Below are 25,448 nucleotides of genomic sequence, written 5' to 3' on the forward strand. Positions count from 1 at the left end.
AAGGACAGTGGAAATGCATTTATTATTTTTTTTAAAGATAACGATTTCATGTTTTAATTTCTGTTTTTACATGACTCTTACAGAAAATTAACAATTAACAAAGTCATTACCGATGCTTCAAGAATGTGGGAAAAATATGAAGATATTTTCATTGCTAATAACTCAAAAATTTAGAAATTTATCTGAATATACTTATTTGTATAAAATAAAAGTCTAAACAGATCATTTGGGGTTAACAGCTGCTCGCAATGTTTGTGGAGACAAGACCACACGTAACATGTGTAACGAATAATTATACTGCAATTTACAAAAGGTACATGGAAAGTATGATGCAACGATTTACATCAACTTCTTTATATGTTTATAAGCTCTGCACATCTGTACACATTATTCTCTGATTGTGACCTTCACATTGTGGCCCATAATGGGATTGAGAAACGTGCACACGAAGATCTCGCAAAAAAATGAGACATAGGCCGTGGTCATTGTGGTGGTTAGGGGTTTGAACTTGGTCTCGATAGGCCTAATTCAAATACCTTACTCGGATAAAGTTCAGTCTTTTTTATCGATGGCTGTTTGCACACAGTCCCATTTAAACATGGAGTGCCGCGTGCATATTAAATATATTTCCATTAAATGACTTCAGACCGGCTCGCCACTTTTTTAGGTGATGTGTGCAAATTTTTGTCTTTTATATAATTAACTGAAGTCTTGAAATTTTATGAATGTGATATTCTTGTGGGACTGATACACTGCGTTGATTATTTAGGATCACAGTAAGTTGAACAGCTGATGAACGTTTTACAACACGTTTCATTGTCTCATTATTTATGCCTATCTATAAGTCGTGTTTCATTGCACTTAATTTACGTATAGACTAGAGTCAGCCAATTTATAAAAGTGTAACAATTTCATTATTTATTGATTGTTATGTAAGATATATATGAACATGTATTATGATATTGTACCCTCTTTGAAGAAAGTTTATTTGCATAAAAGAAACATCATTTTACATTTGACCATGCATGGAAGAGAACTGATTTTGGTTAAATACAGTATATGTTATGCGTGATATCATGTTTGATAGCGAATGCTTGTTAAAAAGGCCGATCATGGTAAATATTAAAATTAATTGATTAATTATTAGGTTAGTTTAATGATATCAGAGACATAAATATTTTACTTATGTCTCTGATGATATGATTGACATGATGATATGGACCACTCCAGTAAAAGATTCCGGGTCTGAGGGATAATTTTGTTTGCCAAAGGGGAAGGGGTTTAGAGACCGATTCTTGGTAATTTTACCATTTGAATTTAATAAGTTTGAATTTATCAGGGGGATTGGTCCAGACCTTGACACTGTATCCTCTAGATCATATTCATTCATTTATTTTGTAAATTATATAACATGCAGATGTAGATATAAAAAATTAAGACTGTTTGTCGAGGGTTTTAATGTATTATATGACAATATATTTAACTCAATAACAATCCTTGGATATAAGTTTAAAACATCAAGCAAGAAAAAGAACATTATGTAACTTTCTTTAGGTCAAGGTTTAGGAAATAAAACTCTAGTATTTACCTGTTTATAACAAATATATACACAAGCAACACAAATGTTTAATATATATATACAGTGTATCTTTAGGATAGCCAACCAAGTGCATTTTCTGGCCATCAAATTTATTAGCTGCAGATTTAGATTTAGCTACTTCAGATTTGATATGCCTCAAAAAAATTAACACCTGCACGATAAGGACTATAAGAAAGATGCATGGTTCAAGGCTGTTCAGTGTTCAAATAATTTTCTGTATGCAATTGTAACTTTCCATGCAGTCTGAATGTGTGTTACTACATAAAAACAGAATGCACTGTTATGATACTGCATCATTGTGCTGACCGTCAAGTCTAATGGTAATTTTCCCTCTTTAATGTAAGACATGAACCAGCTGCATTCTTTGTCATTCTCTCTCTTCTACCGCTGAGTTCATTAATTAACATGTGGGAACACTGCACCCCACTGCTTAACCTTTGACATTAACACATGCCTTGTCTATTTACCAGTGCATGTCCCTCTGAGTCTGGACTAAATACTCCAAGCATGCATATTCAGCATGTATGAACCGAATGCTCTTTACTTTATGTGCACATATTACACATATTTTGCATAGGAACTGAATGTTCTGGGTTTAGCATGCACTCATGCATGCACCAATTGCTATATACTTTATAAGTACATATGTTACATGTATTTATCATCTGAACTGAGTGTTTTTTACTAGATGTGTTGATTGTATGGATTTAGAATTTAAACTGAATGCCGATTTCTGAACAAGACGTACCATATTACTTTTTTTGCCTTAAACCTATCTGTACCGGTTTTACAGCATCTAAATGGAATGTTCTATATGGTACTTCATTTTAGCACTTGAAAGGCTATAGAGATTTCTCCGAAAAAGGTTTTATTAAATAGTTATTGTCAATGAAAATTCTAATGTTAATGTATTACCCTGTGTATCATCAGATAAGACTGACACAATAGAAAATTTATGCACCTGTTTTTAAAATATTCGAGTTTTTTAGTCTTCAAAAAGATATTTTATGATAATGTTTCTAAAAGTTAATCCAATGAAGGCAGTAGGTTCTGAGAATCAGACTTCTTTAAACAAGTCGCACAGATTATTGGTACAGTTGAATAATGATACGGTATGGTAACTTGGCAAGTGAAGAGTACTGGTAGATTCTAGAAAATCTTGACAGAAGGAGAAAATCTACCGGTATGTAGACAGATTTGTTCAGTCTTGTTTCATCCTTGTTTTTATTGGTTTTAAGTCCATGAGATTGTAGATTTTCTTGTTGGGTCCTTAGGCAATTTAGCTGTGATATACGCTATTAAACTTTTAAAACAACAATTTATGGCACACCATCACATGGTACGTGTATACTGGTGCATGTACTTTTGTGACATGCATGTAAAAAATGTCGGGTCACCTGGCCGAATGTTATCAGGGCGATAAAGTACACAGTGCATTATGATTCAGGGCAATTGTTATTTTATTTATTTCTGAAAGGTAGCCTGATATACCAGATATGCTGCTTATACAGGGTCTAGACAATGTCACACTACGGGAAATCTTTAACTTTATCTGTCACATTGAGGTGAAGGTCTGACTCTTAAAATCTGCTAACTGATAAAGTTGGAGAAAGTATGTACCAGTATTTCAAGAAGAAATTACCCGGTACATGATTGGATTGTTCTGTGTAACACAGTAAAGGCTGCATATACCTATATTTAATAATTTAGTTGAATTGAATTCCAAGACATCTAAATAAAAATAATTGCTGTAAAATATCAATGGATCTAAGAATGATTGCAGTCACATATTGCTGATCTTCAGTTCTACTTAAATTTGCTATCTGTGTCATCTAATACTTGACAATAATTTATGAATGCCAAGCATTTGTAAAAGATGCCTTCCTTTTGGTTGAGTATAAAGAGCAAATTTGGTCGTACAAATCTATGAAAGTGCTGAGACTTCATTCTTATTGTCCAGCCCATGTTGTCTACCCTTCAGTTGTCAGTTTATTTTAAAAAAAAAACAACCAAGCAGTGTCACTATGCCACTTTCAAAATTCAGCTGTCATTTTAAATCTTATCCTTAATAAAAACTTGTATTAATGTCTTCAAAAAGTGTTTGTTATGTTAATCATGTTATAGAGATTTTTGTTTTGTTTAGTTTTCCAGTAAAGTTTAAGTGTAAAATAAGAACTTTGATTTGTTAACTGGCATGTAAGAGGAGAGTGAAATGATTTCTTGAATGTTCTTTGCTTGAACTATAATTGTGTTTTCTTCATTTGTGTCACGTACTATACAGAGATGGATTAGATGACCTATCAATTACTAATTGTACTATATACTAATTTAGTTTCAAGCTTCAGAAGGATTGGTGCAAAGCTGGTCCAATCTATTTAACTCGGCCTACTAGTAACTTTAATTTGTAGAAACATTTTTCTAACCTATTTTGAAGATGAATAAACATGCGCAGTATTGTAAGTTTTTCAAGCTATTTATCTTCTTGGCGGTCTGGAAAAATGCAAATCATCTGGTTGAAATACACATAAATGGGAACAACTCTTTATATTGATTAATTTAGGGAGTATATATATCAGCACACGCTCAAATGTTGCACGCAGACTGTAGTACTGTAAATATAATACATCACCTAGGGGAATTTAGATATTTGATCACGGAATAGTTTCAGCTGCCAGTCCAGTATGTTAATTTTACTTTAATTTTATTTTATTGTTTTAAGACTATTATAACATTGTGTGGAATGCCTTTATGGGGAAAATTGATTTATAATACTTTTCAGTTCAAATACATGTATTAAATTGTATGTGTGATGGGGGGGGGGGGGGATTATAATTATTTTTTTTTTACAGACATACCTTATACATGTATACCGGTATATACAGTACAGAAACATAATGTACATGTATAAGCATTCATTTGAAATGGATGATAATTGAATTAACCATAACTTCACAATCTATTGCATGCTTTTACCCCAATAAAATGATATACCAGTATATACATGTATTTGGTGCTTAATTTTTTCATAACAGCTAGTGTAGCATTATTTGAGCTAAATATTAACTCTATTCTAATAGTGTGTCATTATTTCAGGAAGGTTGTAAGCAGTGTGACCTATCTTTATTGCTTTACGTCGGAGACATCCAGTGAATTACAACATGGCGAAGTACTCGGGGAAGACGTGTCGTCTGCTGACCATGCTGTCCATGACTGCCTCATTCTTCCTTGTGGAGATCATCGTCGGCTACATCACCAACTCCATCGCTCTGGTGGCCGACTCCTTCCACATGCTGTCTGATGTTGTGGCGCTCATCGTAGGATTTGCCTCCGTTAGAGTAAGTATTGCCACCTTGTTTCTTCTTGATTCTACTGTAGTTTTGCAATATACTGTGGAGTCATTAGGATTTGTGGAGGCTTAATTTTCGTGGTATTTGTGGGTAGCCCTCCCCCACAAATTTACATCCTCAATGAAAACAAATTTTGAAAGGGTTTGTTTTCTTACTGAAACTGAAAACTGACGCATCCAAGAAATTACATTCCCACAAATAAGGATCCACAATCCATGAAATTTGACCCCCAAAAATTTAAATGATTCCAAAGTATTGGATGAAGTTTTTTAATGTGAATAGAAGAATTGCACTGATGAAAGACTTTTTTTTCCCCACTACAGATAAAGACTAAGTACATGTATTGAAATGTTTATAATAGTCCTTTCTTTGGGCAGATTTCAAAATGGCAGACAGAAAAGAATACATTTGGCTGGATCCGGGCGGAGGTACTCGGAGCTTTGGTGAATGCCGTCTTTCTAGTGGCGCTCTGCTTCTCTATCCTGGTGGAAGCTCTGAAGCGATTGGTGGAATTTGAAGAAGTGAACAACCCCAAGCTGCTGCTGATTGTTGGGGGTGCTGGACTGCTGGTCAATGTCATTGGGCTGTTCCTGTTCCATGAACATGGTGAGGATAATTAACAAAGAAATTAATTAGCATAGGGAATCAATGTAAACCAGTTTTTATTTGTGGGATGATGCCACTGGCATCTTTATTTTGTGAAATACTAGAGATAAACTTGTTTATAAACAGCGATATTTTTTTTTGCAATCAAGCCATAACCATACTCATGTTTTTATTATATCCATGTGCCAATTAGGACTGGTTCGCAGCAAGAAATATTCACAACCATGAGAATCTCGCAAAAGTAATGAAAATTTCTTGCTCGCAAATAAAAGTTGATTTACAGTAATGGGACGTTATTGGTAGTCCATTTTTTTTAAAGATAAAAAGCAAATAAGACCTGTTCCAGTTGTTGTTCAGAAGAAAGCTTATAAAGAGAGAGAGAGTTTATAATCGATAATTTTAGATATACAGGTTATAACTAATGGTTAAACATGTCGGGCTCTGCAATTATTCACAAAGTCCCTGTATGTCCTGCTACAGTACTGGTATATATAAGTGTAATGACTGGAGCAGTAAAGTGACCAGATGCATCATTAGTCCGTACAATTGGACCATTACTGCCTGTGATTAGCAAGCATGAGATCAACAATCTAGGAATGAATTGCTGCGGGTCAAATGTTAAAATCACTGGTGTGAAATCTGTGTACGGTGGCTATATCCATCAAGTGAATTAAACAGACAATAGATCTGGTTACTGTCACCTGTCTAGGTCCTCAATCCCTGAAAAATAGTGTGTGTATATATGTAGATGTTGTGTGCAGGATGCTGTTTATGAAATTAAAACGTTTAAAATAATACAAACAAATCAATCTAAATTAAGATATGATCGTAAGTATACATCTACTGCTCATGTAAGGTAGACTGTATTAGTTTTTGTATGATTAACATTTAATTATCATTTCACATGGACCAGACAAGTACTTCATATAAGCTAGTCTATTTGTCAAGAATATTGCTTTTCAGATTAAGGGCTCCCATTATAAGTTATTATATAGACACATTAGCTGTATTAATGTACCGGTATGTGAAATGGATGCAAAAAACAAAAATTACATAACCAGTCTTACTTAATTTTAAATTTCTGAAACAAGAAAATTTCATTTGATCCAACAATTAGCATGTAATATGAAATGTCTTACAGCAAACATTTTTCATAAGCAGATGGAATTGTATTTTAGGTCACAGCCATGGGGGGTCAGGAGGTCACGGTCACGGCCACAGTCATGGAGGTGACCCAGAAAACGTTGATCATCACGAGGGTGAAGAGAGCAACGCCTTGATGGACAGGTCAGCAGGGAGCAACACAGCATCTGAAGTAGCCATCCGGAACGGGACAGTCAAACTGGATTTAGATAACCCTAAAGTCGGTAGGTGTCGCAAAGGAAATAAGCAATTGATCAGATGTCTAAATGAAGTGGTTTTCACAAGTTTATATATGTCTTAATTGTTTCAGTATTTTAAGTTTGTGAAGTGAAGGATAAAAAATTAAAATGTGATGATTGTTACAATCAAGATATGTATGTGAAAAGCCCTTGTTTTCTTTCTAAAGAGATAGAGGAGAGCAGGAAAAAGCCGAGTAAGCCATTTGTTTTGTTTCATTTAACCTTGCACAGAGCCCGCACTCACTCTCCTCTCAATATCTCCAGTAGACATTTAATTACTTCTGATTAAACACTAGGATCTCTGTAGTGTCTCCAAGGTTAACACAAAGGTCTCTTATATTGAACTCTATCTTTCTCAGTCTATGTGACTCTCAGTCTTTGTCTCTACACAGTGGTTGGGAGTAGATTTTTTTTTTCATTTTACACTCAAGCTTTCTTCATTGTGTGAAGTTTTAACATATATATATATCACTGGGTCAAAAGGTTCTTTAGGGCAAAACCATAGTTTGCCTTTAAAACATACATATATTGTAAGCTGATAAAGGAACTTTGATATACAAAATTGCAGTGTTTCACTAGAGCTTTTGTGTTTAGTGTGCTAGATTTTCAGATTATAATTTCTTACTAAGAAATTTATAATGTAATTTCATTTGCTGGTTGTAAGTATAAGTTTGTAGTGTGAATAAAAATTTCATTTGATTCTCCAGGAACATTTCGTATTTTCATATTATATGTATAATGTAAATATTTTCAAAATGTCCTTAGAAACATGTACAAATCCTTCTGCACAATACATAGAAATAATGTTTTTATCCAACATCTATACATACATGTGCAGATCCAGAGAGTATGGGGATCAAGGAATTTTTTTTCTGGATCTGCATTTGACTTGTATGTGTGTGCTCTTCTCCAATGCTTGCAAATCCTACCAGTGTGCAGACACACTGTTTTAAGACAACATTAACTGGCAAGATTGGAAATATACAGCTTACGTCAGTTTGACTTGTTACAGTCAAAACATTTGAAATGGGCTGGAACAAATTGACACGGACGTCTTTCAATCCACCTCAGCATTTCTAACTTGAATACTAATGTAAAGCGATCGAAAATCATTTTAGTTAGTATCAGAAAAGCGGTTGAAAAACATTTTATCAATAAGTACATAATCAGCAAATGTGAAAAAATACCAATATCATACGCAGGACAATCACTTTGCTAATACTAAATATAATGTTTTTCGATCGCTTTAATTAAAATGTATATAGCAAGTTAGAAATGCCAAGGTGGATTGAAAATACATTTCCTATAACTACATGTACATATACAGTTTCAATCCAATGTTTTCTCAGACCTCCGTGTCAATTTGTTCCCGCCCATTTCAAATGTTTTGACTGCAACAAGTGAAATTGATGTACGCTGTATATAACCAATCTTGCCAGTTAATGTTCCGCGGTCTTATATCTATACATTTACTACATTGGTTCAATGAAGTAATTCAAGTTTGTATTCAGAGATTGTTAATCATGATACAGATTTCTAATACAGTACACAGAGTGACTTATACCTCATTTAAAATCATAATGCTAATTAAGATTCATAGTAGACGGATATAAATATTGTTAATACCAATTAAATTGGGAACATAATAAAGTTGTGTGATTTTATTGTGCATTATTAACTCTATAATCGTGCAGAGTGTCATTTAATAATTTATTAAAAGTTGCTGCTTAAAAAAGACAACAGAAATTAATCAGAGTGAATTTGGTTAAGAAGCCTTTATAGAGGAACAAAACAAACAAAACTCATTAATGAAAACTTTTTAATCATTTCAAGTAGTGGATTGCAAATTCTTTGGAGTTTGGGCGTAACATTAAGATGGATCATGAGTTATAAATAAAACTTATGTAACAGAATTTGCCAATGGTATAATTAAAATATGCGGGGAACGATAATAATTCATTGTTGGATACCCACAGTTGATTACGCTTTGTTCTTCTGTCACAAACAATACGGAGAGAAACGAAGCGTAAGCAGCCATGGGAATTTCTAATAATGCATTTAGCCAGCATGAATACTAATGATTCCACAGTCTCTGTTAAAATTAAAGATCTCTACATGTAGTATAGAGTGATGCAGATAATAGAGCTATCTAACAAAACAGTTCCTTTACTGACACAGAACATTTCAAGTGATTTGGTGAATATACATATTAAATAGGTCAAAAGAAATCACCTTTTGGAAGTAAAACTGTCATAAGGCACCTGCCAACTTATGCATCAGTCACTCAGAAACTTTTACTTTATATATTTGATTTGATATACAGTAAATTTGCGACATGTACAGTAATTTGCAGTAGAGATTTGACTTGATTTTATTTTTTAGAGATATACCCCATACCCAAAAAATGTACATTATAGACATACTTTTTGTCTAAAAATTTAGGTACAAAAAAAGCATAACTAAAGTATGCAAGTTTGGAACCATTTATTAGGCATGGTTCAAAATTTGCACTTTCTAGGCATGCTAATCTTGTACTTATTCCCAAAATAAGTACAACATAGGCATGCTTTTTAAAAATTTATTTCTTTTATATAAAAATAAAGGCACATAAAAAGCATGATGCAGGTATGTCTAACAAGTAGGCATGACTAATATGTGCCTAGCAATTACACACATATTGATGTACTATTGTAGGCATACTTTAGGCATGTCTTACACAAGACAATCTTATCATAGGCATACTTGAGGTACTATTATAGGCATACTTTAGGCATGTCTTGCACAAGACAATCTTATCATAGGCATACTTGAGGTACTATTATAGGCATACTTTAGGCACGCCTGTACACAAGACAATCTTATCATAGGCATACTTGAGGTACTATTATAGGTATACTTTAGGCATGTCTGTACAATTTCATTATAGGCATATATTTGGCACCAAATAGGTTCATTTCAGGCACAGTCAAAAGCATGCTTAAGGCATATCTTTACTTAAAGATGACAGCACAATTTAGGTATACTTAAAGTACATGTTAGGCACATTTTTATAAAAAGTAGGTATACTTTAGATACATATTGGGTACATTTTAGGTACACATATAGACTTACTTTACATGCAGAAAAAGCACAAAATAGGTACATAAGAAGGTATCACCAAGGCATTGAAAAAGGAACCTTTCTGATAAATTTACTGATCGACATAAACATGTTTACAACAACAACACACACACACACACATATAGTTATTTATTTATATATATCAATGATAAATAATCTCTCTAACACATAAAAAGAGTATATACTATTTAGTATACTAGTATATTTCTTTCGTACTAAGAACAGTAATTAATGTACACAAAAGATTAACACAGGTGATACTAGCTACTATTACAGATATGTTACCTATGTACAGTGGTGATAGTAGCTACTATTATGTTATATACTGGTATGAATATCTAAGTTATTAATTTATCTATACTTTTAATAGATTTAATAGAATAGGATTTACTTTGTATAGTGTAAATACAGTGCATTAGGAATATATGACTTACAGTATATTTGTTAATTACTGGTAATGTACAGTGTATTTGTTAATTACTGGTAATGTACAGTGTACATGTTTATGTTAATTTAGAGTATAATGTATATATGATTTGCAGTAAATATGTTAAATACCAGTGATATACAAAAGATGTGTTACATGTATACCTGGTAATTTACAGAGGATTATACAGGACTTGATTTACTTTAGATTATTTACCGTAATTAAAATGCAGTAGAGACGTTAATTAATTTACAATAGATATGCTCCTTGATTTACAGTAACTTTACAGCTTGATTCACAGTCAATCTTTCTTTGGTTTTGACAGCTTCTAGCTCCCAGCTGAACATGAGGGGTGTGTTCCTGCACGTTTTGGGGGATGCCTTGGGGTCTGTGGTCGTCATCATCAGTGCCCTGATCATCTGGCTGTGTGAGGGAGAGTGGAGGTTCTATGTTGACCCAGCCATGAGGTAAAGTTTGGACAGAAACTATTATACAATATGGATAAGTCAGCTACAACACTTGCACAATATCTATACTGACTACAAATTGACAAGTCAGCGACAACTCTTATTCAATTCATGTATCTATAGCTGACTACAAGTAGACAAGTCAGCAACAACACTTGTACAGTACTTACACTGACTACAAATAGACAAGTCAGAGACAACACTTGTACAGTACTTACACTGACTACAAATAGACAAGTCAGAGACAACACTTGTACAGTACTTACACTGACTACAAATAGACAAGTCAGAGACAACACTTGTGCAGTACTTACACTGACTACAAATAGACAAGTCAGAGACAACACTTGTACAGTACTTACACTGACTACAAATAGACAAGTCAGAGACAACACTTGTACAGTTCTTACACTGACTACAAATAGACAAGTCAGAGACAACTCTTGTACAGTACTTACACTGACTACAAATAGACAAGTCAGAGACAACACTTGTACAGTTCTTACACTGACTACAAATAGACAAGTCAGCAACAACACTTGTACAGTACTTATACTGACTACAAATAGACAAGTCAGAGACAACACTTGTACAGTACTTACACTGACTACAAGTAGACAAGTCAGAGACAACACTTGTACAGTTCTTACACTGACGACAAATAGACAAGTCAGAGACAACACTTGTACAGTACTTACACTGACTACAAATAGATCGATCAGTATCATCATTTACACAGTACAGTAAATCATGGTTGTAGTAAAGCATTAGGAATGAGCAATTTGGATTTTATTTTATTTTATTCAATAGTTTTGTAATACAGACTTCTAGTTCTAAGCATGATTTTGTAATAAGAGTTTTTGCTGTGACCATGTGTTTCTGTACCCGTATATTTTATATTTTAATGACTTTAGAAATTAAGAAAAATTTGAGGTGGGGGATAGGTACATGTATATATCAGTAAGAAAGATACAATGTTTCACAGTTTCACAAAATATTAAAATTGACGAATAATAAATGTAACCAGAATTCTGACCATCTATGATTTTTTTACAGCATTATAATGGTGATAATAATTCTAGGAACCACATTCCCTCTCTGTGAGTATACCTCGCAATATTCTCTATAAACCAAATATTAGAACTTAAGCACAATATTATGAGAAAAAAAATTAAATTATCAATTTTTTTAATATATGAAATTATGTGAAGTCTTGATTAAGATGTCTTTTCTTCTCTTTCAGTAAAAGAGTCCGGTTTCATTTTGTTGCAGACAGTTCCATCTCATATAAAGCTTGAGGACATTCAAAGAAAAATAGAAGAGGTGAGTGGGGCTGTTCACCTTTGAACAGATGATATGTGTACATGTAACAATTGTAAAAAAAAAAAAAAAAAATTTAAACCCACTTGTAAAGCCCAAATTACATAAACTTGTATCTGATAAGGAGTGAGAAAAAGAATTCAAGTTACAAAGAGAGAAAATATTTGTCTGTAGACTTGATGGACAGTGTTTGTTGAACAATTTCTAAGCCTTTCCCTTATCAGGCTTCTCAAACATTTAATTATACTGGTACTTTAAAACTGACCAGAAAAGATAAGTATAGTATGGAATCAAATTTTATTTTTTTCTCCAATTAAATTCTTTTCACATTTGTCACACTTTGTGACTTGCAATCCTGGTTATTAATTTCAAGTCCAAGAGTTACCATAATGAAACTTTCTGCCTCAAACTTCAATTGGAAGAACTTTTGTTAGATGTATTTTTGATTTCTGAGTCTATTCTTCTAACTCCTAGGTTGAAGGTGTTCTTGCTGTTCACGAGTTCCATGTATGGCAGCTAGCCGGCAGTAGGATCATTGCATCAGCTCACATCACATGTAAAAATCTACATGATTATTTTACAATATCAGAGACAGTGAAGGAGATCTTTCATAACGAAGGAATCCACTCAACCTCAATTCAACCAGAGTTTGTACAGGTAATATCTCTTAGGTTTTGTTTTGTCAATTTTTTTTTTCATTAATGAAATATTGTTAAGTACCTATAGATCACTATTCTGTGTATTATCTTGTTATATAAATACACAGTCTCAAAGCTTTCAGTAAGAGGGGAGGAGGTGAATAACTCATTTGACGAATCATCAGAAAATTCATTTTTAATACTTTATTTTATTGATTATGAAATTTGAAGTGGCCTATTCTGATCATTTTAACAATGAAAAATAACAAGCCCAGCATTCCTCTTCCCTGACAGAGCTATTTAAATTCCTCTGTATTCAAAAATAGCATATAGCTATAGACTGATGCTTTTATACTTGATTGATGGGTTTTTGATTTGTGCTTTAGGATCCTCTAGAGGAAGGGGAAGAGAACAAGACAAACTGTATCCTGGAGTGTGGACCAGACAAGGTGTGTTACACTGACACCTGCTGTGGTCAAAAAAGAACGGACTCCAAAAAAATTAAAAACGGGGATAGCCCCCTAAGGGAGGGAAGCACCAAGGGGCTGGAGCGTTCCAAATCAGACCCCAAAACAACAGCGCTGGAGGAGGTGTAACACGCTGGAGGGGCAGGGGATTTAGGAACATAGCCGATCAGGGATAATTATTCTATACACTCTCACAGATGTGATAGGATGCTTGTCTGTATAATTCTACAGTTGTCTGTGATTGCGATGTGATAGACACAACAAAACACAGGGTGCAATAAGAGAGGACAATGGTGGGACCAGGAAACAGGGTTTAGATATTTGTCTTGCCAGTTTGCTTATTAATCAATGTAATGCACACTGCAGTGTGATATATTGAAAAGGACGGTGAATGGCATACATGTATATGGCTATTTCACTGTCAAGTGATTGTGTTTAAGTTGTGTTCTTATTATTTTCAGATTATTTATGAAACCCCAAAAAATATATTTATTAAACATGTTTAATGTAGAATGTGTTTCAGTATGTAACATACACACAAGTAAAATTTTAAATGTCATATTTTGACGGGTCATTGACAGAATACTACAAATCAGGAAAAGTTACTTCCTGTGTGATAATGGTGAAAAAGTTTGGCAACTTATCATGGACTCAATGAACCAGTAGAAACTATTAGTGCATGTTTTATGAAACCAAGTGAAATCCATGTTTTAATGCTTTAAATATTACTTGTGTAAATGAACCGCTGTTTGATGATAAGGTTGTGTGAGCTATTCTACATTGCTTCATATATTAACTGGGTTTGTTTTCTTCTGTTTGTTTATATTTATTTTGCTAATTTTTTTGGTTGGGAAAATATTGCATTTACTGTTGGTGAACAAAATTTTTATATCATAGATCATGAACAAACATGATGGTAAGATGCAAGGTACTCAGAATCCAGGTGTTCCCTCTCACCTGTCAGGTGTCACATGTTACCGTGGTTTCTTCAGTATTCATTAAACACTCTTTTTTGGGATTTCGTTGTCAGACCATTCCACAAAAAACATTAATCAAGAAAAAAAACTTGATATCAAATGTTATTGAAATGATCATTGTCCAACTTTCAAAACTGTGATTTTTAGTTAAATTCACAGATACTATTATTAGTAAAATTATTTTACTATATCACAAAATTTGATGCTGTGAAATGTTAATGAAAACACAGTAATTCAGGTAAAAAATTCAAACCTATTTATGTACAGTCATTTATTTTAAACCTGTATGATGTCAGTATGTTGTATAATTGTGATTACATGTTTTTAAAATTTATAAAGAAGAATACAGTATATTTTTCATCTTTTTATGCAGTTTTAGAAATGTGTGAATGAGGAATACAATAACATTTGAAATACTGGTAGACAACTTATGGAATGATTCAATGGACATGTATTCAAATGGAAGGTTTTGATTTTATGTATGAAACTTTTTTTTTATCAAGACACAAAGTATAATTCCAGTTCCATTTATTACCGTACTCTACAATCATTTAGACATTCATGGGGTATACGTGTATCAATATTGATTTATATTTTTCTTCTTTTATGATAACAAATGTTAATTTTCATGAATATAGAACTTTTTTATATTAAACATATATTTTCAAGACACAAAATGCTTTATTTTTAAAATGACTAAATATGATTGATCTAGTTTTAACCTTTTTTTTTAACTTTATTTTTACCAGAAGTGTTGAACGGAAAATATTGTTTGTAAAGCCTGTTTGATTGTACATACCAGGCATCCCTCAAGTAAACCTATAGTAAAAATAATTTGTACTATGTACAAGTACTGTGCTATATTTGTACTCTGTGACAGTTGCTATGCCTGTGTTGCACTAATCATAAGGATGGAATTTTTTGAATTTTATTATTATTTTAAACTATCTTCAATGTAATAACTGTTATTCTATTGTTCAATATTAAACATATGATAAAACTCCCTCAGTGTTGTAATATGTATTCTGAATTTCATCCAACAAGTTTCCACACCTTGTGCGAACTTGCAGTTTTGGGCAAAGTGCACACAACAGTTATAAAGTTGAATTTAAAAATTTATATTTTCATGGAAAATAATGTTTTTCAGTATAAACAAAATTCTCCTTCAGGATGTTGATGACAGCTCAACCATTTTTAGGTATTATCTACTAACTAGGTTTTGAAATGTTCATTTCATGTAGACAATCAATAGAAATCTCATTTACTGAATGAACTATCAATACAAGCCTCCCATCTATGGGAAATCATTGCTGCAATGTAAAATATACATTTTTAGCTTGCCAAAATGAAGTCTTGGTGAGCTATGTAACTTTGATTACCTAGGTTTTAGTATATAACTTGATTTCTAGTTTTGAGTCAGTCCCTGAAATATCAGATGGCAACTCATTTTTATATGCCCTTCTATCTCTTTTTCAAAAGAATTGCCATACTTTAAGGGTAAAAAATATCATTAGTATCAGAAATGATACCTCTATGGCAGGTGTAGAGGTTTTCATGAATTACATTTAGACTTGTCTCATTAAAATTTTAAGTTCCTTACATTTCAACCATTAATTCTACACAACTGATTGCAGAACGTATTAGATTTTCCTTGATACTTATATAAAAAAAAATTTAAGATTTTGGTTTGTTTTATTGCATCAATATATGCATACAATTAAAACTGTCAACAATTAAGGTACAGTAACATGTACATGTACATTTATCTGTACAGAGAACTTGGTTATACAGAATATCTTTTGTATAAATACTAGTACACGCTTGACAAAACTTGAGTGAAAAAGTAACGTCCATCCCAACAATAACTTCATGTTTGTAAAATCCCTTTTACTACAGAATTTCGTCAGTCTACTATTTGTGCATCTTTTTAGTTGGACGCACATGGAGGTAGGGATATCATCCCAGATATGTCGTATACTGTGGTTTCATCAATATTTACTGAATAACATTTTAAATGGATTTTGTTGTGATCCACAAATTTAAAATTAAATGTTCATTGACATGCAATATCTAGTAACATATTGTATTGTTATTGATAGGATCATTGGCAGCTGCCACAAATTTATAAATCTTTTAAACTGATTTTCACAAAATCCACGAAATTTGGATCTCATTAATATACATGTAAATTAAACCACAGTACAATTAATAAAAAAAAAAATCTTAAATTATCTTTTAAACAGATCAAATTGCACAAGAATCACGCCCAATATCTTGTTTTAGCCAATGAACAAGTGGTCCTTCGCTGGTGATGTCCCAGACATGGCATTTCTTTAAACTAAATGTTTCATGTACATGTAGCTCATCACTTGACCAAAGCAACATCTATTATAATAGTACATAAAAGCTGTTCATGGTTGTTACTCCCCATAGAGATACATCTGCCATGCATTACAGATAGAAGTACATGTATAGTAAGTCAGACTGCCTGCACCTGACTACAAGACACTTCATACAGTCTTAAGAAGTACCAGTGGATAGAACTTCTACTAAATTAACACAAGTACTGTATATTATACATGTAATATTGATTGACAATTCATTCTTTGGGTCTACACTTACACTTGCTTACACTGTATCTTTCCCAAAAAAATAAAGACCTGCTAAGGAAAGAAAAAGAATATGTGACAGCAGCAAATATTGCTTACACTTGGTAAATAAAGCATAAGACATAAATAATGCACCAAATAGTATGTCAAGTAAATATAAAGTACTCAGTATATATGTATATTAAAGTCATTAAGTAACAGAACAACCCCTGCATCAGATTGCACATTAGAGGGATACAAACACGGATACTCATATTGATATATTGCACAACAAATCAAGCGAAAATAAATAAATAAAATCAACAAATGAAGAAAACTGAACACATAAGTTTGAAACACATTTCAGTTACTGATTGATATAACAAACATATAACACATTGCAGTTACTGATAGATATAACAATCATATAACACATTTCAGTTACTGATTGATATAACAATCATATAACACATTGCAGTTACTGATTGATATAAAGATCATATAACACATTGCAGTTACTGATTGTTATAACAATTGTTTAACACATTTCAGTTACTGATTGAAATAACAATCATATAACACATATCAGTTACTGATTGAAATAACAATCATATAACACATATCAGTTACTGATTGAAATAACAATTGTATAACACATATCAGTTCCTGATTGATATAACAATCATATAACACATATCAGTTACTGATTGATATAACACTCGTATAACACATTGCAGTTACTGATTGATATAACAATCATATAACACATTGCAGTTACTGATAGATATAGGTACTCCTTAAATTGATATAACAATCATATACATTGTAGATGATTATTGCACCTGATCCCAAATAACAATCAACAGAAAAAGTCAATCGTCACACAGATAAAGTCTCCTATCTGCTCTTACTGGATTTCAATGGGACGTTAAATTACATACAGTAGTCTCTCTATGTTTTTCACCGAAAGAGCCACTGAACAAACAACTGAATAACAAAGGCAGCAATCAGTACAACCAGGGACCATGATGATAGGCTTCCTTGCTGCTGCTCACTGATGCGATTGGACAGGGAGTTCAGGCGGGCATTCATCAATTTCAAAGATTCGTTTGTCTCCTCCTGTAGCTTAGTCAGTGGTTGAATCGCTTTGACTAGCGCATCTTCAGACAACCTTACTCTGGAGGAGGATTTCTGTACCCTTCGACCTAGAAGAGAAATTTGCATCATAAAAAAAGATGTATATTGTATCACTAGGCAAAGCTTTTTTGCATGCTCTTTCATTCAAAAGAAATTTCAGATACAATTTAATTTTCTGGTTTAACATTTCATTATCCTTTCAAAGTACAAGTGTCTCCATCTGAGTTGAAGTACCAGGGAAGTTTATGTTGGCCTACCTTTACTAGGCTCCGAGGAGTCACTGTCCAGACGGGAATTCTCGATCTCTGCGGTAGAACTCTCACTCTCCTCCACTGCACACAACGCCTTGTTTTTGATGGAACAGTTGCGGGACAGGATCTTCCTGCCAACGAAGGTCTCCGGCTTCTGCTCCAGACTGGTGATGCTGCAGGTCCGAACGACCGGAGTGCGATGCTTGGTCCACGTCTGGATCCTGTAGCCCTGTTCATACTGCAGCAAGTCATTGCTTTGATCCCATGGCCGCATGCTACACAATAAAACATACTAGTTGAATGTACATACAACATATATATGGAAAAGTCTAAATTTTACACTGAACAAATTACAATCTTTAGAGTGGTTCTCAAACTAAGCATGTCTTAGTATACAGTATTACAGAACTGTGGCTGTTTACATTATTACAGTTACTGTATTGTGGCTTTTTACTGTATTACAATACTTTGGCTGTTTAGTTGACCCACTTACTCCACAAACTTGTACACCCAGTCCCCTGTCAGAGGGTCCCTCTCAAACAGGCGCGGCATCCATTCCAGCATCTTGGCCTTCCTCTCCTTTGCCTCATTTCTCTGCCGCTCCTCCAATATATATTTCTCATGAGTTGCTGCATGCATGTCAGAAGTTGCTATTGCATCACTGACATTTTTCCACAACCTATTCAAGAGACATGTTAGTGAAAATGCATTTTTATAGCACTGATGTGAGAAAAAAATCATAATTTTGATATTCGACTGCACAAAATTCAATTGTTAACAAAATTATACAGTAAAACTCGTTTAGTACAAACACGGATATAGCGAATTCTCGGATATAGCGAAGTGTTTTTGAATCCCCGGTAAAATTCTTAACAAATCGTAGCAAAATTTTACGGTTATAACGAATTCGGATATAACGAATTTACGGATATAGCGAATTCATTTTGAGTCCCGTAGAAGTAAATAATAACGATATTTACCACTTTTATAACGAATTTCTTTACAAATAAAAAGTTTACACTAGCATTTAACACTATAGTTTGAATGAATTTATATTCATTGATATTTTTCAATTTATAATCCAATTATCAAAGGTATCAAAGTAATGTAATTCTATTTTAAGCCTCAATTAACAAAATTTATAGTCTGCTGAAAGAAAACATGTATATAGTGAATTCGCTATAGTTATTAATACGAATTCGTTATACGGATATAACGAATTACGGATATAACGAAGTAAATCCATTGGTCCCTAGGACTTCGCTATAACCGAGTTTTACTGTAATATTCATAGATTCACCGAATGTTACAATTGAATGATCTTTTGTTCCATATTGTCACAATTTTGTATATATGTCCAATTAAAGTTTTATTAGTCTATTAATTTTTGTGAGTAACGGCGCTCCATAGAGTGCCACGGTCAGCTAGTCATTGTCTGTTAGACCGGTTTTTGTGCATGAGTTAGTTCCGGCCAGGTCGTTGCTGAGAGAAGGTGTGTCCTTCTGTATGAACCTTCATGGAGTTTGACAATATGTCTTAGGACCTGTGTGGCCTATGTCTAATCCTGTGTGGAGTGTTTGAATAGAATTACTGTGTGGTAAAAGTACAATAAACCGTGTTGAGAAAGAATAGCAGTAAGTAGGAAGTATTTTTCATTATCATTTCAATTTAGAATGCGCATACTTAAGTATATATATTTTGTCCTTTGCTAAGTGCTTTATGACATTTTTGTTTGTTTGCATAAGAATATAAAATATGGTAGCCCGACGGTTGAATATAATGTGTTTTTTTTAACAGTGTAGTGTTATAATTTTCACTGAGGACCCGACAATGAATTGAATTTTAGGTGACTAGCTGAGTGGGTGTGGTCAGTTATATACATGACGGTATCATCCATGGGTGCAGGACAACGACAAACTAACCATCGTGGACCCATTGTCAACGTGGGAAATGTGACAAACGCGGACACATGGACACTTTATGAGCTGGTGATATGGTCCAGTAACATCCTTTACGAAAGGTTTGATTTACATGACATTGTGTCTACGCACGTGTACCAGGTTAGGCGATATACATGAACGTGTGATGTATTCTTATCACCAGTGATCAACATGAATTGTGGTCTCAACTATGCATGTACCCGCTGCGGGTGAATTTATTTATTAAAATACAAGTTCCAAGAGCATTGTCCGGACAAAGTATTCATAAGTGACATCAGTCAAAGTTGAGTTGCTTATTCTGTTTATATATGTTGGGGGGTGTTTAGGGGGTTAGTTTATTTTTTTGTTAATATTGTTTGTATGAATGCATTGTGTGATTTTTTAGCTATTTGCGTGTGAAAAATTGAGTGTATGAGTGTGTGTGTGTGTTTAGAGAGGGTTGTATGCAGTAGCTATATATGTTCTTTACACTGTATATAAAGTTATTTTCACAGTTCTGCCTCTTTATCTTTTCAAAGTTCAGTTTGTAAACGAGGGAATTTCCAGGCCTTTTAACACAAATTGTGACACATATACATATATATAATGAGGCTGCTAAGGACAGCTACCACTCAAACACTGCCTCTGCATACCTTTCAGATTCCATGTCCTCTTGATGGTCTACAGGCACGGTGAATCTTCTCAGTCTCTGAGCCTTTACCTCCACTGTTGGACTCCAAAACAAATGGGACTCCTGTAAACATACAGAATGATAACCATTGTCTGTAACTTGTATACTGTTATATTCCTTTATTTCTGTCATTCAGTGCGAGAATTGTGCAGAGACACAGATATGCACATACCCCGGTGCTTCTGTCCCTGATGTAGATATCCTGGTCCCAGTGACCCTCCAACGTGGCCAGTGTATCCGAGCCTACTTTCAGTTTCCCTATGATCTTGTTAGAGGCCTCGCCCATATTAAGGAAAGGCTGGAAAAACAATAAACAGAAATAATACACTGCATGTACATGTAGAATACAATGCATGTAAACACAGGTAGAGATATGTTTGCCGATTGTTGGGTATTTAAATTTTGTAACAATTGTAATACTTCGAGTTGTAGACTGATGATTATGGAGATATCTGAGGTAAGGGTCTCACCTTAAGCTTAAACTCAACCTCCGCTCTGTAGCTAGTTTTGGGACAACTGATGGTCACTTTCCCTCCCATCTCCATGGTCAGGGTACCAATCAAAATTCCTTCACAAAATAGATTGTTACATGTTGATTCATCTTTTACATTGGAAAAGTGTCACATTGAAAACCTTTATATCAAAAAGTTAAATTCACACCTTACCTTTACAATGAGCATAAGGCATAGTGATGAGGTAATCTTCCCCTCTTTTCAGGAAAGTTAATTTGGCAGTGCCATCTAGTATAGCTGATAATGAATTCCCTGTACAAAAGTGAAGGTCAGTCTCAGTTCATTGATCTCAAGTATAAGTATAAGCTTGTGCATGTATTAGTAAATAATTATATATCAGTACATTAAAATTCATAAATACATAAGATACTTGTGTGCAATATTTAAAATTTCATTAGGCTTCACTGCAGTTATGACTTTTGTTTCAAACACCTACCGTAAAATTTTGATTTTGCTAGGATGCTGCCACTGATATTGAATCCATCCTGACGATTTGTGATATGAAAGGCGGACACAGGGGGATGATGGGAAATCTACAAAAACGTCAAACATCAACCCCAACTTATTCAGTGACTAAAGACTTCAGAAGCTTCATTGATGTCTGTGCTTGATATTAACTTTATTAAAAAAATTCTTTCCCATTGTTCAGGCTAACAAACAAGTACCGAATTTTTCGAAAATTAGGTCGATATGGTTTATTGGGCGAAGGAGGCCGTTTTTAGCCAAAAAATTAAAAAAAAGTATAAATAGGTCGACTTCGAAGAATTGGTCGAAAAAATACCGCTAGTTCTAATGAATAATTGGTTTAAACCAATAACGTTATCATATTGTAGCCTTTAATCTTATTTATCAGTTTTAAACAAAAGGGAAATCAAATGTATTTCTTGAAAACATCGTAAGAAAATGTCTGAAATTGCATCAAAATTTTCAAACCAATTAATTCAGTACGGCCGGTTTTAATTTAAGATCGTTCTTTATTACTTCCCTGTAATGTGTACAAACTGGTGTTAACCGGGGGATAGTAACCTAGCCTGGAGGCATGACTACGGTAGCACATGCCACCCGTGTCTCTGTGTGACTTTTTACTGTGTATATACACACGTGTCAACCTCTGATCTTATTGAAATCCTGCGGGCATTAGTAGCACGTGCCGAGAGTTCAACTGTGTATAAGCAAAGTAAGCACTACCTAGACTGATTTCAGAGACACCTGCCTAAAATTTCATCGAAAGTTTTATGTTGAATATACAGAAAAAAACTTGTTCATGTATTCTATTATGAAAACAAATTGTTTTTTTTTTTATTTCTACCTGACGATATTTTTCCCCCGTAATTACCCTTTGTACGGTTCTCATTTTACTTTTACCGCACGAAATCAATTTCCTGTTTATCGTAAGCACACGATCAAAATGCATGACAGCATATAATAATGATCGAAAGATGATTCAGTCAGTGATCTAAGTAAGAAATGTAAGAAGAAATAAATCTATTTACTGTACATTTAATTTTGTTTAAATGATAAATAACTACAGTATATTGATTAAAATCCATACGATTTTTACACAGTATTATAGTAAACACTCATGATTTTATTGGAGGGTTGCATAAATTTTTGCAAAATTTCATATCAAATTTTCCAACCAAAAAAAAATTACATAAATTGGGCGAAGCGATGAATAGGGCAAGGTCCACGTGTCAGGAAAAAAAAGTATCGACCTAATTTCCGAAAAATATGGTATATCAAATTATGTTTGCTTGAATTGAAATAACCGGTAAATAGTTTTAAGACCCCAAAATTCTTAAGTTTCTCTGGTCAGATATTTGAAAATACATGCATCAATGCCAAAAGCAGGAATTTTATTTTCTTTTTGAATGCAAGATAACTCAAATTTCATATTTTAAACTTCAAAAATGAAAAAGAGAGTTATTCCCCTTTTCAATATGACAATCCTGCAGCTGACCATTCCTGAGAACATTTTAAAAATTTTTAGCCTCATAAAAATTACTCTGTTCATCAGGTTTGTGTACCTACCTGTTCAGCAATGTAAAATGTTCTACTGTCAGTTTTAGGATGCTTCCAGTAACATCTAAAGGTTTCTCCAATAATTGGATTATATGGTTTTTTGAGACCCTGTTTATGACAAAAATCATAAATTGAAGATTTTTCAAATTCTTAAAGAGATTCAAAGTATTCACAGATACACATGCAACGAAATGAAAAAAGGAAATGTTTGCTAGATTTTCTTAACATACTAAAATTAAAGCAAAAATGTTTCAAAATAACATTTTTGCTTACATTTGACTAAATAAGACAAGCTGCGCCTATTGACCAGATTTTACCTTAGGTTTCTTGTAGAATCCTGAGAGGTACCAGCGCACCACAGCCTTCAGCCTGGCATAGGGATCATCTAGCAAAACAGCCCTGACAGAGAGAGAAAAAGTCATTGCAGCAAAACTTGATGAGTATATGTAAAGCCTAACATACACTGCATGTATTTAGCTTTGACAGAAAAGTAACAATCAATGCAGTGAACCATAGTGAGCAGAGCTTAGGTTTTATCATATTCAAAATCAGAATGCTTTTTACATCTTGTAACCAACAGCTGATAAGTTCTGTTAACTGACGTACTCTGAGAGGATGTCCGAGTGGTAGTAGTAATCACTCAGTTTGTCGAGGAAGGACCGCGGCTCCAGGATAAAGGTGGGCAATACCACCTTAGATAGATCCATGCCTGGACGAACCTGTCCATAAAAAGAATATATAAGAATATAATAATGAAAAAGTTAATAACACAGCAATCATCACCTTGTAAAGATAAATAATCAAAATGTCTTTAATCTAAACAAAAAATGTTTCAAACATTTTATCTACATAATAAAAAAATCAAAATTCAACATAAAATGTTTCAAACAGAAGTATGAAATGGCTTTAAGGAGAATATTGGGAACTAAAACATATTGTTCTAGATACCAATTTCACTGTCAAAATTAAAGATTTAATGTTCCATGTTCTAGATTTTTTCACATTTGTAAACATGGTTACATTGATCAGATATAATTGGAAATCTAGACAATTTTTGGCCTTTTTTACAGAGGCAGTAGTCTGTGTATTGACCTGTTTGACTAGGGTCCATATAAGGCTTTTGTTTTCTTCGTCCACTTCCTCTGTCTGACTGGAATCGCCTTGCTATCCAACAAAAAAGTCTCAATTAATAACACGTTGAACAGTAGTGACAAAAGTCATAAATTTAGTTATATAGTGCAACAAAGAGGTCTTTAGCTCTTTTCTGGAGCCTTCATTAACTCTACTACTGGGTTTAAAGTATTGATATCCAACAACAAGAGATCATGACCTCTCTCTCTAGTACTGTACTGGTGCCTCAGCCTGTTCATGACCTCTTTTACTAACATTGTGGTGTTGACACTGACCTTCAGTGACAGAGGTCACGACCTCTATTAATAGTATTGTTGCACATGAATTGACACTGTCTGACTTCCAGTAGCAAATAGGTCATGACCTTCGGTTACAAGAATTTGACCTACATTTAAAGAAGTTCTTACCTGTCCCAGCTCCTCCCTGGCATTCTCCACATACTTGGTCTCTGTGGGCGGCCGGTCGTCCTCAAACACCTTGACCTCCTCCTCCTCTGACTCAGATTCTGTGTCCGTCTTCATTTCCTCTCGGTCCGTTTTACTGTCCTCATCAAGGCCTGTGTATTACAAACAATACATAATGTTAGAACCATGTAACACACAATACACAATTTCAATACACAATAGAGAAATGGAAGAACTAGGAACAATTGATGATTGCAATTTTAATAGTTTGTAAACTTTCCTGAATGAAACATAAGCAGAAAAAGTATTTTTCGATGATATTTCTTTTAATCTGTAATGCTATAATATGAATAAATAAGGACAACCACTAATATGTATTAGTACTACATGTATATATAGAAACATTATGTTTCTGTCGTCTTTTATATAGGCAGTACAATGG

At 33.7% G+C, this 25,448-nt stretch overlaps 2 protein-coding genes across 14 annotated transcripts in view; one reads left to right on the forward strand and one right to left on the reverse strand.

The window, feature by feature from the left end:
* The first annotated feature begins 233 nt into the window (after positions 1-233).
* On the forward strand, positions 234-15,354 carry LOC105317911 (proton-coupled zinc antiporter SLC30A1). 4 transcript variants are annotated; one of them, XM_011414716.4, is made up of 10 exons: positions 234-313; positions 4,694-4,935; positions 5,325-5,553; positions 6,732-6,920; positions 7,103-7,129; positions 10,808-10,949; positions 12,006-12,049; positions 12,193-12,272; positions 12,744-12,926; positions 13,294-15,354. In XM_011414716.4, the coding sequence occupies exons 2-10, from the start codon at positions 4,759-4,761 to the stop codon at positions 13,501-13,503; spliced, it is 1,281 nt and encodes a 426-aa protein (XP_011413018.2). In that variant the 5' UTR covers positions 234-313; positions 4,694-4,758; the 3' UTR covers positions 13,504-15,354. The 4 variants fall into 4 exon arrangements, with proteins under 4 accessions (XP_011413018.2, XP_011413017.2, XP_034338100.2 ...); XM_011414715.4 differs by lacking the exon at positions 234-313 and adding an exon at positions 430-776; XM_034482209.2 differs by lacking the exon at positions 234-313 and adding an exon at positions 430-667.
* A 670-nt stretch (positions 15,355-16,024) lies between these two features.
* The window catches only part of LOC105317914 (oxysterol-binding protein-related protein 8), a 33,682-nt gene continuing 24,258 nt past the window's right edge, over positions 16,025-25,448 (reverse strand). For all 10 annotated transcript variants that reach the window (XM_011414719.4, XM_011414722.4, XM_034482183.2 and 7 more), the window contains 13 exons: positions 25,010-25,158; positions 24,564-24,635; positions 24,078-24,190; positions 23,789-23,870; positions 23,481-23,579; positions 21,886-21,982; positions 21,603-21,701; positions 21,408-21,505; positions 21,110-21,235; positions 20,900-21,000; positions 18,821-19,006; positions 18,334-18,602; positions 16,025-18,144 (listed from right to left, as the gene is read on the reverse strand). In XM_011414719.4, the coding sequence (XP_011413021.3) occupies positions 17,900-18,144; positions 18,334-18,602; positions 18,821-19,006; positions 20,900-21,000; positions 21,110-21,235; positions 21,408-21,505; positions 21,603-21,701; positions 21,886-21,982; positions 23,481-23,579; positions 23,789-23,870; positions 24,078-24,190; positions 24,564-24,635; positions 25,010-25,158 (1,736 nt within the window). In that variant the 3' untranslated portion in view covers positions 16,025-17,899. The remainder of the gene's footprint in view (positions 18,145-18,333; positions 18,603-18,820; positions 19,007-20,899; positions 21,001-21,109; positions 21,236-21,407; positions 21,506-21,602; positions 21,702-21,885; positions 21,983-23,480; positions 23,580-23,788; positions 23,871-24,077; positions 24,191-24,563; positions 24,636-25,009; positions 25,159-25,448) is intronic.

This window comes from Magallana gigas, chromosome 5 (genome assembly GCF_963853765.1).
Source record: "Magallana gigas chromosome 5, xbMagGiga1.1, whole genome shotgun sequence".
NCBI classification, from domain to species: domain Eukaryota; kingdom Metazoa; phylum Mollusca; class Bivalvia; order Ostreida; family Ostreidae; genus Magallana; species Magallana gigas.